This window comes from Papaver somniferum, chromosome 6 (genome assembly GCF_003573695.1).
Source record: "Papaver somniferum cultivar HN1 chromosome 6, ASM357369v1, whole genome shotgun sequence".
NCBI classification, from domain to species: Eukaryota; Viridiplantae; Streptophyta; class Magnoliopsida; order Ranunculales; family Papaveraceae; genus Papaver; species Papaver somniferum.
In genome coordinates, this window is record NC_039363.1 from 152687147 (window position 1) to 152704932 (window position 17786).

General features: G+C 36.6%; 3 protein-coding genes across 5 annotated transcripts; all 3 read left to right on the top strand.

Annotated features, from left to right (window-relative positions):
* Positions 1 to 3370: 3370 nt before the first annotated feature.
* LOC113291681 lies at positions 3371 to 4182 on the top strand. The gene is made up of 2 exons (XM_026541183.1): positions 3371 to 3768; positions 3903 to 4182. The coding sequence occupies exons 1-2, from the start codon at positions 3371 to 3373 to the stop codon at positions 4180 to 4182; spliced, it is 678 nt and encodes a 225-aa protein (XP_026396968.1).
* Positions 4183 to 4996: 814 nt separating this feature from the next.
* LOC113286325 (putative disease resistance protein RGA3) lies at positions 4997 to 7053 on the top strand. 3 transcript variants are annotated; one of them, XM_026534980.1, is made up of 2 exons: positions 4997 to 5372; positions 5459 to 7053. In XM_026534980.1, the coding sequence occupies exons 1-2, from the start codon at positions 5296 to 5298 to the stop codon at positions 6159 to 6161; spliced, it is 780 nt and encodes a 259-aa protein (XP_026390765.1). In that variant the 5' UTR covers positions 4997 to 5295; the 3' UTR covers positions 6162 to 7053. The 3 variants fall into 3 exon arrangements, with proteins under 3 accessions (XP_026390765.1, XP_026390764.1, XP_026390766.1); XM_026534981.1 differs by having other exon boundaries at positions 5275 to 5372; positions 5446 to 7053; XM_026534979.1 differs by having other exon boundaries at positions 4997 to 7053.
* On the top strand, positions 7054 to 8844 carry LOC113286323 (putative disease resistance protein At3g14460). Its single transcript, XM_026534978.1, has 2 exons — positions 7054 to 8567; positions 8699 to 8844. Exons 1-2 carry the CDS (start codon positions 7428 to 7430, stop codon positions 8717 to 8719), a joined length of 1161 nt encoding a protein of 386 aa, XP_026390763.1. The 5' UTR covers positions 7054 to 7427; the 3' UTR covers positions 8720 to 8844.
* The last annotated feature ends 8942 nt before the right edge of the window (positions 8845 to 17786 follow it).

Below are 17786 nucleotides of genomic sequence, written 5' to 3' on the forward strand. Positions count from 1 at the left end.
AACGAAGGACGCTGGAGATATGGATATCTCGAAAGGCTGAAGTTTAATGGTAGGAGATCAAGTTAGTGACTTGATTCTGGCAAGATCAAGGGTAAAGAACAAAAATCTGTTTGAGTCGTAGGGTTCGATAGTTGTTGAACATGGAAAGTTTTGGCTTACTGCCATTACATGAAGTTAATGACGGTTAAACAGAAGTTGAAAGTTTGAATCTAAACAAGAAGTTTGGTTCGAAAACAAAGAAGAGTTCCAGTGGTAAGTTGTACAACGTTAAATGAGAAGTCTCAGTCCAGGGAGATATAAGAGCGAGAGAAGAAGAAGAAAAAAAAAAGGTGTTCTTGAAAGTTAGTAACAGTATGTGATCGTTATGAGTGTTACCAAGGTTAGCTGAACAGTTACAGAAGTGTAACAGAATAAAGAGTCACAATTTGTGATAGTAAGCGTGACAGAAGGATATAACAGTGAAGAAATGTGACAGTTTTCTTGCAGAGGCATTGCTGAAATCTCTTAAAGAGTTTGAAGAAGCTTAAGGAGAGTGTATTCGAAAGGTTAGGTCATGGATTCGAAATAGACGCAAGAGAAGATCAAAGCGGGTATTGCAGTCGGGGACGAACGGGTACAGTTTGATGAAGTTGATCGAATTCAGAAACTTAGAATGACAAAGAAAGTTGGGATGATGTTTGAGCTTAAGGGAGGATGATATCATATTAATCTCAAACATGGTGATTGAAGAGTTTGTGGCAGAAACTTGAAAGTCTTACAAAGTGTGGCAGACTTTGTGTTATTGCTTGTGGCAGAAGTATAACAAGAGAAAGATTATGAGAGAATCTTGAAGAACAAAGAAGTGTGAAAGTTTTGACTCTAACAAGCGTAACTGGAACAAAGAAGAAAAGAAAAGAAGAAACAACAACAAGGTTGTGAAGAAAAAGAATCGATCATCAAGAGGTGACAAGAGAAAGAACAACAATAGTAGGTTAAAATCCTATGAGTTGTCTAAAGAGTACAAAAAGTATTGTACGAAGAAACCAGGAGTACAAGAAGTATTCTACCGAAGAGGACCGAAATGTCCCTAAACTACGATAGAACCGGTATGTTCTAAAACTACTATCGGGACCGTAATGTCCTTAAACTACGAAAAGGACAGAAACGTCCTTAAACTACGAAGGGGACCGAAATGTTCTAAAACTACGAAGATGGGACCGTAATGTCCTTAAACTTCCGAAGGGGACCCAAATGTCCATAAACTACGAAGATGGGACCGTAATGTCCTTAAACTTCCGAAGATGGGACCGTAATGTCCTTAAACTACGAAGGGGACTGAAATGTCCTTAAAATATGATTGAGACCGAAATATCCTTAAACTATGATTTGGACCGTAACGTCCATAAACTACGACCTGAAGATATTTTCGCAAAAGCGTTGAAGAACAAAAAAAAAAAACAAGTTAAATTTCTTTTGTCCAAGATGGGCATTCGTGATCTCCATGCTCCATCTTGAGGGAGGGTATTAGGAAATAATATAGGAAACTATAATTAGGAGATATAATTTAGCTTAGTTTGAGTTATATTAGGAATTGAATATCTTGAGAACCAAGTCTTTGTGTCTTGAGAACCAAGTCTTGTGATTGTATAAATAGCTTGAAAAATCAATGAGATTTACACACCGAATTATTATCAATGTAGTCTATTGCTTCCACGCATTTATGCTCTCCTCTCTCTTGCTCGATCCTTAACAGTTATCTTCCAGCAAAGCAAATCGAAAGGAGGATAGAGTATTAGTTTTTTTATTTACGTACAAAACGGAATACTTCTTTCTCGATTATATTCCTTGACATGCAGAAATGATGTCGTTTCCGATAAAAAAAAATGATGTACCAATTCTGCCACACGGGATTAGAACTGATAGACTTCTACATTGGCGCTGATTTGATCAAACGATTTTCTCTTCAAGTTTACGATGTTACAACCTCAAGAGCCCGTTTGGTTCAAGGAATTGGATTCTTGGTAATTTAATCTCGGGGAATGGGACATATTCTTTGAACTAAACGACCCAAATCAATCCTATGTAATTGAAAATTTTGATTCCTAGGAATCCAATTCCCTCCAAAATAATAGATTTCCATTGCATTGGTCTCATAGTGCAATGAAATTGGATTCCAAGATAAAAATAATAGTAATTGGATTACCTCAACCAAACGCTAATTTTTTGGATTTGAATTCAATTTCTTGGAATTCAATTCCTAGAATAGGATTACCCCATAATTAAATTTCTTGGAATCCAATTCTCCGGACCAAACAAGGTGCAATGAATAAATGATCACCGCAAGATGTTCATAACTGATGCAACAATGATGAACTTTACATGTGACAAAAATATTTAATCACAACATTCAGAACAAATCAAGAAATTTTTATATATGAGTCGGACTTACCTAAAAATAGTGATAAAGAATGCTACTGTGGTTTTTTCTGGAGAATCTGAGAAGCATCGAACTTTCAGTTTTTTTTTTTTTTTTTTTGTGTTTGACTGGTATTCCAAATACTCGTATTAAGGAACTCTATTAAGTTTATCAACCTCTTGATAAACATCTCATATGTACAGTTTGCCTACTTACACGTACAGGCTGTTGTACTATAACTTAGTCTTCCTAAATTCATGTTGTAACAAATTCCAGTTGTCCTGTTATATAGCTTATTAGGTTTAGTTGTTCGGTTCTTCAGCTACATCTATTCTTTAGTCAGCTGCACCTATTCTTTAGTCAGTTCTGTTATGTACTCTTTGTTAAGAATGTAAACTTGATTTTAGTTTAGAAGTGTCTAGAATTATCTAGGCCCAACTAGTCTATTGTATATTAGTCCATAATACTCTAGCCCATCTAGAGACTTCATGGCTATTAGAGCCCAAGTTCTCTAGAATATTCTAGTTAGTTGTAAAGTGAATGAGTCATGAATATTCTAGAGCAAACTAGAGTAGTGAAGAGTTGGTTAAGAGCTCCTATAAATAGGGCAATAGACATCATGGGGAAGATGTAATTGAATGAAAACCAAAGTTAGTGGCAAGGTGAGAATCAAAGTGAGTTTATGTAAGAAGTTGTATGTACAACTATAGTTTTGAGAGTGAAATAAAAATTCAGTTTTTTCATTGAGTGTTGTGAGCCCATTTTCAAATCATTCAATACCCATTTAGCCCATTAACTCCAAAATTCATTTCCAACACTCTTATGTCAGTAGCAATGTAATATGTATAAATATCATTCAATGAAGTTGAACTCTACACAGTTGTGAGAGAAAACAACCATGTCTCCCATATTTCTTTATGGTATACAAAGCTAGGTTAGATTTAGGTTAGTTTTTTTCCCTGCAAACTAATCATCATGACTCTGGGAAAAGATCAATCAAACCCTCCAATTATCAATTCTGAAACAAATACTGTTTTATATCCATCAAGTCCGTACTATGTACACCCATCCGACAACCCTACATCAGCTATTTATACTCCTCTCCTCAATAGTGAAAACTACTGCACTTGGGGAAGAGGAATGATGAAAGCCCTCAGTGCGAAAGGAAAAACAGGCTACATAGATGGTACTGTCAAAAAACCTACCAATCCATCTGACTTACCTCACTGGACTCGCTGCGATGATTTGGTGGGAAGTTGGATTTCTAATTCTGTTGATCCTGAGATTCATTCAAGCACAATGAATTTTCCATCAGCGCAGGAGCAATGGATGGAGATCAAGTCTAGGTTTTTCCATCACAATGCATCCAAGCTGTATGCATTAAAACAATCAATTGCTAATCTGAAGCAAGAAAATACGAGTGTAGCCATGCATTACATTCATCTAAAGTCTCTTTGGGATCAGTTGGACGTGTTTTGGCCAATTGAACCATGTATTTGTGGAGTAGGAAAAAATTATATGCAAAATCATCATTAGGAAAGATCCATGGAATTCCTGCAGGGTTACATGAACGTTTTTCACCAATGCGCAGTCAGATTATGCTGATGGAGCCTATGCCCTCACCAGCGAAGATATATAATCATTTCAGACAGGAGGAGGAACATCAAGGTATACACTCTTCTTCTGTTCCATCTATTGAATCAGCTACTCTGAAAGTATTCTCCGGTAAGAGGATTAATAATGCAAAAAATATTATTTACATTGAAACAATGGGAGCGCATAAATAAACAAACCAAACCATTGCAAGAACCAACTAATTCTCTTGCATAACTGTATCTCTCTTCTCTAGAGAGAGAACGTTTGATCTTTGCAAGATTTTTGTAAAAACATCTTTCATCATCTTATTCATCCGGATCAGCCATGGTAAGTTTGAAGATTTCATCATAGTATCCGAAACGAAGTTTATGGTTCCCACATAAATCAATAGAAAAAAAGAGACCAACTGAAATCTTTCGATGAGAAAGAAAAGTTTTCCAAATTTTTGATACCAGTTTGCAGCTTAAAACAGCATACGCGAGAGGAACATAAGATAGGATCTTTGATTGAATTTCTGGAGGAAGATCTTCGATATTCATATTCAGGCTCACCGATAGAGACGATGGAAACTCCTATTGAATACCCTAATTCTTAAATCTGCACAATTACGCGTATACACTACCGCACAAAAAATATTCCCATATCGTCCTTTTTTTTTTACCCATGTAGGTCGGTTCCGTGTCTAACGGCATGGAATTAGGTGCCCTGATCAATTAGGATTAATAAATTTTGTATTAATCTGTTAATTAAGTTCGATTACATCAATTGAAATAAACAAACAAATTTGAGTACTAAAGCGAAATCGCACGCATTCGAATCTTTGCACGATATTTTGTTCGCATCACATGTTGTTGTCTGGTATCTTGTAACAGCTAGTTTTCTTATTTTAACTTATTTTAGCATGTCTGTTAATTTTTATTATTGTTTAATGGTTTCTATCTTCTATATATGTATAGCTAGTTTTCCATAACTAATCACTTTACTTTTCTTAATCATCAAAGCACACAAAATTTGATTCATTCTATTTGCTTCCTTCTTCCATCCATTCCGTGATTCTTTTTTTCTCTTCTTCAAGTTATTATCGCGTTAGAAGAAATCTTTGTTCATGGGTCCACGGGGTTTATGAAAAACTTGGTTTCTTCTGCTGCCAAAAAAAATTGGTAGGGCTGGGACTGTGGATAAAGATCTTAAAAAGCTTAAGGATAATCTGGAGATGATCGCGGCTGTAACATCATACGCCGAAAAGAAACAGGTGAAAGACAAATCCGTGCTACTTTGGTTGAGAAGGCTCCAGGACGTTGCATATGACATCGACGACCTTTTGGATGAAATTTCCTACGAAGCCATGCGTCAATCTCAAGAAGTTGGGAATTCGGACAAGGTAAAAATCCTATCTGCTATTAAGTTTAGTTCCAAAATGGCAAAAAGTATCAAAGTCATTAATCAAGAGTTAGATTTAATTGCTAGGCACAGAGTTATGTTTCAGTTGGCGCATAGCTTTGATGATGATGGAGATACTGATCAACTAGACCGAATGACACATTCTTTCATGGGTGATTATAAAATTGTTGGAAGAGAAAAAGATACATCTCGCATAGTAGAGATGTTATTGATGACGAACCCTTCATCGCCATCATTATCTGGAAATTCTGGTTCCCCAGAAAATGTTTCAGTCGTGTCAGTAGTGGGTATGGGGGGAGTTGGGAAAACAACCCTTGCTCAATTGGTATACAAAGAACAGTCGATTGAGAGAAGCTTTGAACCAAGAGCTTGGGTCTGTATTTCGGACGATTTCGATATCTTTCTAATTTTAAAAATGATTTTGGAGTCCATTACTGGACGAAAATGTGATGATTTTTCAAATGTTAATGTATTGGTAAAGAAAGTTCAAAACCAAATTAGTGGGAACAAATATTTGTTGGTATTAGACGATCTTTGGAATGAAAATGCTGAAGACTGGGAAAAACTTAGGAGTATATTAAGCGTGGGTGCTCAAGGGAGTAAAATATTAGTAACCACACGGAAAGAAACTGTTGCATCCATTGTTAGGGGTACTATTTCACCATATAATCTAACAACCTTAGGTAAACAAGAATGCTGGTTAATTGTTAAGGATAGGGCTTTTTCTCCTGGAGGAGCAGTCGAGACTCCAACTATGTCAGCCATATGAGAGGAAATATCGAGAAAGTGTTCTGGTTTACCACTTGCAGCTAATTTTCTCGGAAATCGAATGCGCTTGAAAAGAAAGGAAACTGATTGGTTAGCAATCAGAGACAGTGAAGTTTTTAATACACCAGAAAATCCAAATAAAATTATACTGATATTAAAACTGAGCTATGATAATCTATCTTCCCCTTTGAGAAAGTGTTTCTCATATTGTAGTTTATTTCCTAAAGATTATTACTTCAATAGAGAAACATTGATTCAACTATGGACGGCTGAAGGTTTCCTTCATGCATGTACAGGAGGAAATCAAAACTCACTTGAAGATATTGGTAATAATTATTTCCTTAGCTTGTTATCTAGGTCTTTCTTTCAAGATGTAAAGAAGGATGATTTAGGTGATATTATAGGGTTCAAAATGCACGATTTAGTGCATGATCTTGCGTTAAGTGTCGTCACCAGTCTTGATGCCATGATTCTGAAAACAAGCAGTGAAAGTGAAAATGATGTGTCGAAGATTCGTAGGGTACAACTAATCTTAGAAGGAGTACCAAAAACACTTTCTGATGTGTTAAACAATGCAAAAAAGTTGAGGACAATTTTTTTCCAAGGAGAAGGCTTTTTTGATCCTAGTACACTTGGTAACAAGCGTCTCCGTGTAATACATCCGCTTGGTAGGTTGCCGAAAACTATATCTTCCACTTTCAAGTTTAAACACTTGAGGTACCTTGATGTCAGGTCCTCCAAGCTTGAGGATGTTCATGCTGAATCTATTACTCGACTCTACAATCTGCAAACTCTCAACCTTTCTGGATCCCAGAAAGTTCAAATCATTCTAAATGGAATTGGTTCTTTGATTAACTTGCGATATCTAAATCTCTCCTCTTCGGATGCCAATGTTCTACCTGATTCCATTACGAGGTTAACCAATTTAAATACTTTAGATATCAGTGGATGTTGGTTAATATGTGTCTTACCCACAAATATTGGGTCTCTCCAAAATCTGTCCTTCCTTTCCCTGGTAGATACAAGAATCTCAGAGTTACCCGATCCTATATCTCGCATCTATAATTTGCGACATCTAAATCTCTCATTTTCAAGCGTCCAAGTTCTACCTGATTCTATCTCGAGGCTGACCAATTTGCAGACTTTACATGTCTGCTATTGTTGGAGTTTTGATGTGTTGCCCACAAATATTGGGTGTCTCCAAAATCTATCGTCCCTTGATATTTCAGGATCCGATATCACAGAATTACCCGATTCCATATGTCGCATGCACAATTTAAAGAGGCTGGAATTCTCAAGGTGCAAGGAGTTAAAAGCACTGCCCCATAACCTTGGAGCTTTGACACAACTAAGATCACTTGATTTATCGGAAACTGGAATACAAGAATTGCCTGACACTTTGACGAGCTACCTCTACAAATTAGAGTCAGTGAACCTTGGTAGTATATGTAAGTTCCCCAAAGATATCAAGAATTGGGTGGAATTAAGAAGTTTCATATACTCGGGGAAGACAAATGGTGCGACAATGCCTAGAGGTTTAGAAAAGTTAACTCGCCTTGAAGAATTAGTCCCTTACCTGGTGCGGAAAGATATAGAGGTCTCCACTGGAACGAGTTATTATTCTACTTCTAGTTCTATCCAAGAATTAGCAGATCTGAACTCCCTTCGGAAATTGAAGATACTAAATCTTGAGAATGTGAGAGGTAAAATAGACGCCGAGAGGGCGAATCTAAAAGACAAGCAAAACATTAAAGATTTGACTCTACAATGGGAACCTAAAGAAGGAGAAGGAGACGATTTGGCTGTTGCTATTACTGCTGCTATGGTGCTGGAAGGTCTCCAACCTCACCCTAATTTGGAGATATTTTACATTAATGGTTTCCCCGGTTTAGAGCCTCCGAAGTGGATGGCTTCATCTTCCAGTCTTCCTAATTTAGTAAAGTTAACATTTCATGGCAACAAATGTGAAAATCTTGTAAGCCTTGGTCAGCTCTCATGTCTTAAGATTCTTCACATTTTACATATGAATTCAGTCAAGTGTTTGGGAAAAGAGTTTTACCAGCAAGAAGAAGTAGGATATAAAGGTTCTTCTGCAGCTGCAACAACAACATTATTCCCTTCGTTAACTGAGTTGCGCATCCAATACATGGAAGACTTAGAAGAATGGGTTGCACCTTCTCAACCTGATAATTCCTTTCCCTGCCTTGAGATACTTCAAATTAGCTTCTGCAATAATTTAACATCTATACCAGATTTAAGTTTATGGGCTTCAACTCTACGACACTTGGATATTTCCAGCTGCTTCAAGTTGAAGGAGTCAATAGCACTCTATGCTGATGGTTTACAAAGATCGGTGAAGGATAAGGAGGAGCTTGATATGCTGGATCTCTTTTCAGCTCTTTATGGAGTATGTATACTTAGTGGATTTATAACTCATACCAGACTCGTTATTGAGTTTTTCTTGTATGGTATATTTACTATACACATACTTTTCTTGGTGTTTATGTTCTTACTTTTTCTTTTCTTGCTTTGTTTCAGGCACCAACAAAAGCAAGCTAAAATTTATGAAGGAATTCCAGAAGCAGTCTTCGCAAATGGACATGACTGTCAGATTTACACCAATATGTTGTCTCATATATAGCACAGTAATAATCTTTGTAAAAATTTGTCTCTTTGTTACAACTTATTCCATCCAATGATGCAAGGTTTTTCTTTATTCTCCGTTTCTTCTATTTGTGATACAGATTTATGGATGTTTTTCAGTATGTGTTCAAGAAAACTAGTCTAAGCATATGAAACTTTTTTACAATTGCGAGTACTGCAGTTGGCACTAGATTTTATCTTTTTATAGTTTTACCCAAAGATGCAAGGAAGAAGATCATAGTGTTTAAATTTTACTTTTACATATTCGCGTTTCATGGTACTAGAAAAATAGAACAGCAATCTATCGAAAGCTAAATTATGTGCTTCAAAATGATTCCCCTAAGTGCATGTCTTTGAATCTACTCTCAGACTTTTCAGTGAAACAAGACTATTAACGTGTGGAATGTAGTCCCACCGCAATCCAGAATCTTGTTCCTAACATTACATCCTTCTTGTACCACAAGAAAACTTCATTGTTTTTTGAAAGGCCAAATGGCTCATATGATCTATCACCCTCGTAGGTAATGATGTCATCATCAGGAATAAATGGTATATTGAACTCCAAACTCCAATCCGAACATGGATAATTGTCCTCTTCGACAGAAAAATCATTGTTCGGCTTATTTTTAAACGACCATATTTTTGTGTGCTTGATATCTCGATCCATACCAACAATGCTCAAATACCCTCCCAATAGTGTAAGTTTGGTTTCCGCAGTATGTCTGAAAGATGGTGTTATCGGGAGACACCGGAATGTTTCATCTGCCAAATTAAAAGCCACAATATATCTTCTCCCATTTCTTCCTGTCAAACAAAAGAAGGGATCCGTTCCAAAGGATACCTTCATCAACCAATGCATAGTTGATTTCTCCGATATTTCTCCAGCCACTGCTATCACCTCCGGGCGTGTATACTTGGACTGATCTTTTTTTGTTTATGTGGTGGTTCTGAATTTGAACAACCTTGTAATTCCTACGAGAAGAATTGTAACCAAATCCAGTGCCTATTTGGACTGTTTTGGCAATCTGTTGTTGGGAGGTTGAAGTATTCTTTGGTGAACGGATTAAAGACGTAAATATTAGATACCGTGTCATCTTGTATAAGTAAACATATCAGACCATTGCAAGAACCAGTCAAGCTCCACCTGCGATTCGTACCTATGTTAGGAAGAAGATGTTTGATCTTTGTAAGGTTTTTGTAGAAACTGTTAAAAACATAATTTGTGATTATTTTAGAAAACCCAATAAGTAAAGCCCAATCATTATCTACACTAAGTAAAATCCAATACATGTTAGAATCTTCTAGGCCTTCTTTACATCAATTATTATCTAGAGAATTCTTTTCTCTAGAATTTTCTTGTAATATCTAAGTTGAGAGTGTAAAGAAGAGTCTCGATAGAACTATCTAGAGAAGTAAGTGGTTGGTGTACAAGCCTATAAATAGGTAACAATGGTTCACTTGCAAACCATCCAAAACTCAAGTGAGTGATGTGAGTGAAGTAAGAGTGAGAGCTAAGCAAGTCAAGTGACTACTATTGTAAGTAGAGTGAGCCAAAGAGCTACACTAAAATTCCCTTGTAACATTTTCATTTCCAATTAATTAAAGCCTCCTCTTTTCAATCAACCAACTTATTTTCCTAAATCATTTCCATTAACCCATCACACTTCCGCATTGCGCCAACAAATATGGTATCATAGCAAACCTAACCCAGTAATCTAAAACTCTACTCATGGCAATTAACCAAAGTATTCAAGGTTTCAACTATGCCCAAAGTCTAATTCCAATTTTTGATGGTGAGAGTTATGATTATTGGAGTTTACAAATGAAGACATTGTTCATTTCACAATATCTATGGGATCTTGTCGAAGAAGGTTATGAGGTACACGAGACGGCAGAAGCTCTATCGGCATTGATGGATGCAAAGAAAAAAGAATACAAGGAAAATAAAAAGAAAGATGCCAAAGCACTACTTTTTCTACAACAAGGAGTCAGCAAAGCTATTTTTCCTCGAATTTCGTTGGAGAAAACTTCGAAGGATGCTTAGAATATTCTCAAAGTAGCATTCCAAGGATCAGAAAAGGTAATATCCATCAAACTACAAAATTTATGGCGAGATTTTGATAATTTACTTATGAAAGAAAATGAAACTATCCATAATTTCTTTTCAAGAGTTACTGGAATAGTAAATCAAATAAGTAGTTATGGAGATACCATCGAAAATAAAAGAGTTGTAGAAAAGATTTTAAGAAGCTTACCATTTAAATTCGACCATATCGTTGCTGCCATTGAGGAGTCAAAAAATTTATCGACTCTCTCAGTACACGAATTAATGGGTTCACTCGAGGCGCACGAGAAAAGAATAAACAGGTTCGCGGAACAACCATTGGAGCAGGCATTTCAATCAAAAATAAATTTCAGATAACAGAAAAATACGGAAGCCGGGAAAAAAAGCTCTAGAGGGGGATCGTCATCCAACTCCCAGTACGAGAAAGGGAAAAGGAGGTTATAGAAACAACAATCAAAGGTACGGAAAAAATAACTCCTCAAATCTCCGATGCAATGTTTGCAAAAAGTTTGGTCATGCAACTGAAGATTGCAAGTATAAGTGCACAAAGTGTGATAAATTAAATCACATGGAGAAAGATTTTTGGCTTAATTAAGCAAACTATTCCGAGAAAAACAATTCTCAAAATCAAGTATTTTATTCCTGCCTCACCTCGCAACAAGAGGCGCAAGGTATATGGTACGTCGACAGCGGATGTAGCAGCCATATGACAGGAAACAAAGAATATTTTGTAAAATTGGAGGAATAAGAGATTCCGCCGGTCAAACTCGTAGATGGAAAGTTCCATAATGTTGAAGGAAGAGGAGTCATATCCGTACGTACAAGGTCAGGTAAAACTTGATACATATATGATGTTCTTTATGTTCCTGGCCTAGCTCAAAATTTATTAAGTGTTGGACAACTCATAAGAAAAGGGTACTCACTACATTTCGAAGACGGAGAATGCAAAATTTATGATAAAATTAATAAGCAATTGGTGGAAAAAGTAAAAATGTCGGAAAAAATTTTATTTCCTATATCTATGACATCAATTGAAAATCGTGCAATGAGTGCCAATCATATTGATGAAGGCAAGCTGTGGCATTTGAGATACGGGCATCTCAATTACAGATCCTTAAAGGTTCTGAAATCAAAATGCATGGTAATTGGGCTTCCCAATATCGGCGGTGGAGATAAAGTATGTAAAGTTGTATTCTTGGTAAGTTTCATAGACTTCCATTTACCAAGACATCGTGGAGAGCAAAAAGGCCCCTCGAATTAGTGCACGTTGATATATGCGGTCCGACAAGAACAACTTCACTCAACAACAAAATAAATTCTCTCTTATTCGTGGACGATTATACCAGGATGATGTGGGTGTATATTCTCGAGCAAAACTCCGAGGCATTCACTAAATTCCTAGAATTCAAGGCGCTGGCAAAGAAGCAAACTGGCCATCTATTGAAGGTTTTTCGTACAGACCGTGGTGGAGAATTTACTTCAAAAGAGTTTATCAACTACTGCAAAGAAAATAGAATTAAAAAAGAGCTCACCGTCCGATACACTCCACAACAAAACGGCGCGGTGGAAAGGAAAAATCGTACGATCGAGGAAATGACCCGCAGTATGCTAAAAGCAAGGAAACTACCCAACACCTACTGGGCGGAAGCAGTCAACACAGCAGTCTAAATCCTTAATCGCTCGCCAACAAAAGTAGTTCACAATAAAACTCCATACGAGGCATGGCATAATAAAAAGCCTGAGGTAACTTCTTTCAGAATTTTTGGTTGCGTTGCATATTCACATATTCCATCTCAACACAGAGATAAGTTGGATGAAAAAGGAGAAAATCTAATATTCATCGGATATAGCGAAGAGTCTAAAGCCTATAGACTTCTAAAGCCAGATACAAAGGAACTGGTAATATCAAGAGATGTTATATTTGATGAATTCAAAGATTGGGATTGGAATGATGAACCAGATAACCACGAGTCGCCACTACTCATCGAAGAAGAGCCAGATCATCCACACCAGGAAGAAAACACTCCACCAGCAAGCCCGAGATCTCCTAGTCCAGCACAAGAAAGTCCAAGTTCATCTGAAGCAAGTGCCCCACCTAGAAAGGTGCGTTCCCTAATAGATATTTATGGTATATCTAATTGTGCATTTATAGCACTAGAACCTCAAAAATATGATGAAGCGGAAAAAGAAGAAAAATGGAGAAAATCCATGGACGAAGAAATGCGAGTAATCGAGAAAAATAAGACATGGGAGCTTTTTAATCAGCCAATTGAAAAATACATAATTGGTATGAAATGGGTCTCCAAGACAAAGTATAATGAAGATGGTTCAACCCAAAATCACAAGGCAAGGCTAGTTGCAAAAGGATATTCCCAACAACCAAGAATCGACTACAATGAGACATTCGCCCCAGTCGCTCTCATGGAAACAATTTGGATAGTGTTAGCCTTGGCAGCTCAACTCAAAATGAGATTCTACCAATTAAACGTAAAGTCGGCGTTCCTAAACAAAGAGGAAGAGGTGTATGTTGAACAACCTCAAGGATATGTCCGAAAAGGAAAAGAAAAAATGGTTTATCGTCTCCGCAAAGCACTATATGGTCTCTAGAAAGCACCGCGTGCATGGAACAGCAAAATCTACAAGTACTTCCGAGATAATGTATTTGAAAAAAGTTCAACTGAGCCATCACTTTACATCAAAAAACAAGGTACGGACTTCTTAATTATCTGTCTCTACGTTGATGATTTAATTTAGTGCCAGCACAAAACAAGAGATGGCAGAAAAATTTAAGAAGGAGATGATGAAAGAATATGAGATGATAGACTTAGGACTTATGCGATATTTTCTTGGGATTCAAGTAAAACAATCTCCAGAAGAAATATTCATTTCCCAAGAAAAATATGCAGAAGACTTACTGAAAAGGTTCAACATGATAGATTGCAAACCAATTGCAACTCCAATGGATACTAATGAGAAGTAGGCAAAAAATGATAGAGAGACAAAAGTTGATCCAACCTTATTCAGAAGTCTAGTCGGCTCACTGATCTACTTAACAAATACAAGGCCAGACATAGTCAATGTAACCAGCATTGTTTCTCGGTTTATGAGCGAGCCAAGCAAATTACACTATGTCGCCTCTAAGAGAATTCTTCGGTATATCAAGGGAACAAAGAATTTTGGCATCAAGTATACAAGAGAAAAATACAATGATTTAATTAGCTTCATAGATACCGATGTGGCAGGTTCTATTGAAGGCCGAAAGAGCACATCAGGCTATGTTTTATAAATGGCAAAAAAAAAGTTATCTCTTGGAGTTCGAAAAAACAAAGTACGGTGGCATTATCATCAGCCGAAGCAGAATACAGAGCCTTAACAAGTGCAGCATGTGAAGCAGTATGGTTGAGAAGAATAATGACCGACCTACAACAAAGGCAAAAGCAGCCAACGACTATCTACTGTGACAATATGTCTACAATTGAAATGACAAAAAATCCAGTTTTTCATGGACGGACGAAGCACATAGAGCTACGACATCACTTTATCAGAGAGATGGTCGAAAACAAGGAAATTGAGCTCCATTTCTTTCCAACAAATGAACAAAATGCCGACATTTTCACTAAAGCCGTCACAGTAGACAAATTCAATCATTTTAGAGAAAATCTTAACATCACAAATTAAGAGAGGGTGTTAAAAACATAACTTGTGATTATTCTGGAAAACCCAATAAGTAAAGCCCAATAATCATCTAGACTAAGTAAAACCCAATACATGCTAGAATATTCTAGGCCTTCTTTACATCAAATATTATCTAGAGAATTCTTTTCTCTAGAATTTTCTTGTAATGTCTATGTTGAGAGTGTAAAGAAGAGTCTAGATAGAACTATCTAGAGAAGTAAGTGGTTGGTGTACAAGCCTATAAATAGGTAACAATAGTTCACTTGCAAACTATCCAAACCTCAAGTGAGTGAAGTAAGAGTGAGAGCTAAGAAAGTAAAGTTATTACTATTGTAAGTAGAGTGAGCCAAAGAGATACACTAAAGTTCCCTTGTAACATTTTCATTTCCAATTAGTTAAAGCCTTCTCTTTTCAATCAACCAACTTATTTTCCTAAATCATTTCCATTAACCCATCACATTTCCGCATTGCGCCAACAGAAACATCTATCACGATGGTCTTTGACCCGCCGTGTGTGACTAAGAATTTCATCATTGTATCCAAAGCGAAGTTTACCATATGTACTCCTCTCAAAAGGACATCTACCCCGATGTCTAGAAAGGAGGAGACCACTCACAATCTTTCTATGAGAAAGGAGAGTTTTCCAAGTTTGGATACAAGTTTGCATTCTAGAACGGACTCGCGAGGAACATTTGATAGAATTTGATGATTGGATATCAGCAGGAGGATCTCCCATATTAACGTGTTTTGATAGAATTTTATGATTGAATATCAGCAGGAAGATCTCCCATATCAGCGGATAAATTTGGCAAAAACTTGTAAGAATAATTTTGTACTAATCAAATAAAAATGTTGGATATCATTTTCTATAATACTAGACGTTATTTTATAGGCTTTGATAATTCTTAAAGAAATACGACTTAGAAAAGGAAAACAGCTAAACATAGAAACCAATTAGAACTTGAAAACGAAATCCAAAATTATGCTGGCTACATATTCGTGTTTCCTTGTAAAAGCCAGATGTAGAACAAATCCATCATAACATATATTATGGCAAGAAAGAAACAAAACCCTAGCTTCACCTCTTCCTCTTACCAATGCAGCCATTAAATGCAGTATTAAAAATGCTAGTTCCTCCTCCTCCTCCTCCTTGGTGATCCTCAGAATCTGCTGCGACTTCAGTAGTTGTCTTTGAATCTAATCCCAGAGATTTTAATGACACTAGACTGTTGACATGCGGAAATCCCTGGAATTTGCTAAGAACATAAGTTTCCCAATGCAAAACCTTGTTTAATATGTCAGTTTTGGGGTCATAGCGACAAAGGAGTAATGGACAAATATCTCCGCTGTCATATATATGTGTTTTGTGCCATAAGAGAACCTCATTGTTTTTAGTAATGGCAAAAACCTCATAGATTTCAATGTCACATGCATAGCCACCATAATCATGTTCAGGAGAAGGAAAATAATCATGTTCAGGAGAAGGAAAAGTTAGTATACTGAACTCTAAACTCCAACTCCGAGATTGATATCCCACTTCGACAATTATATCATTATCTTTGAATGACCATATGTTTATACGCCCATTGCATTCACCCACGATGCTCAAATAACCTCCCAACAGCTTGAGCTGGGTTGCGAAAGTACCTTTGCTCCCACATGGGGTTGGGAGATATGGGAATTTTTCATCTGCCAAATCAAAAACAATAATCTCTCCATACACTGTTATATTTTCCTCCTAAAGTATATACTTGAACAAATCCCTTGTCCTCTAAGCTACAACTGGTTGGAGGGTACCAAATTTTAACAATCTTGTAATTGTTATTTGAAGGATCATGACCAAATCCACTGGCTATTCGACCCTCTTTGTTGGCTATTGCTGGAAAGTTACAGTATTCTCCGGTAAGAGGATTAATAATGCAAAAAATATTATTTACATTGAAACAATGGGAGCGCATAAATAAACAAACCAAACCATTGCAAGAACCAACCAATTCTCCTGCATAACTGTATCACTCTTCTCTAGAGAGAGAACGTTTGATCTTTGTGAGATTTTTGTAAAAACATCTTTCATCATCTTGTTCGTCCGGATCAGCCATGGTAAGTTTGAAGATTTCATCATAGTATCCGAAACGAAGTTTATGGTTCCCACATAAATCAATAGAAAAAAAGAGACAAACTGGAATATTTCGATGAGAAAGAAAAGTTTTCCAAGTTTTTGATACAAGTTTGCAGCTTCAAATAGCATACTCGAGAGGAACATAAGATAGGATCTTTGATTGAATTTCTGGAGGAAGATCTTCTATAATCTATATTCACATTCAGGCTCACTGATAGAGACTATGGAAACTCCTATTGGATACCCTAATTGTTAATTCTGCACAATTACGCGTATACACTACCGCACAGAAAATATTCCCATATCGGCCTTCTGGTACCCTTATGACCCAAAATGGGATTTAAATTTTAAATTTGCTCCCAAAGGCCTGTTCATATGCACATGCAAAAAAAAATAAATTTGTTTGACATACCTGGTGGCATGGCATATTGATTGTGCCACTATCGGAAAACCACTGAACGACAGACTTTCTTGCGAGCGATATTTTCCATAACGCCGGCGATAAAGACTTTATCGCTGGCGTTATAAATAATATCGCTCGATATTCACTCCAGCGATGGCGTTATAATCAATATTGCCAACTTTCGAATTTCTAACTCCTATAAATACCGACCCTTGTTACATATTTTTCACACTTTATCTCCTCTTCCTTCTCAACTTTTCGCTATTCTTATGTTTTCTTTGATAAGAAAATTATCTTTTGCATTAGTTACTAAAAAAATATGGCGAGTGAGAGGAGAAAAAGAAACAGAAAAGCCAAAAGATCTACTAGTGTCCCACCCAGTGGATTAAGTTTTGTTATGGATAATGAATATGAGTTTCAGAATGTTAGACAAGTAGCCGGTAATTGTGTGTTCTCTAATCACATATCTGATCATCCAGAGCGAATTAATTCAGTTAATCTAAGAGGCGGATGGTATGAGGTTCGTACTATGTTTCAGAATCTTCTCCCATTGTTCAAGAGAGGGTCTAAAGATATCCTTGGCGATAATTATATCATATATAACCTAAAAACCATATGACTCAAGGAGTTCAAGTTATTTTAGAACGATGGTGGAAGACGACAAACGCATTCTTTTTCAAAGACTTTGAATACGGTAAGTCAGTTTTTTCTTGTAATTAAA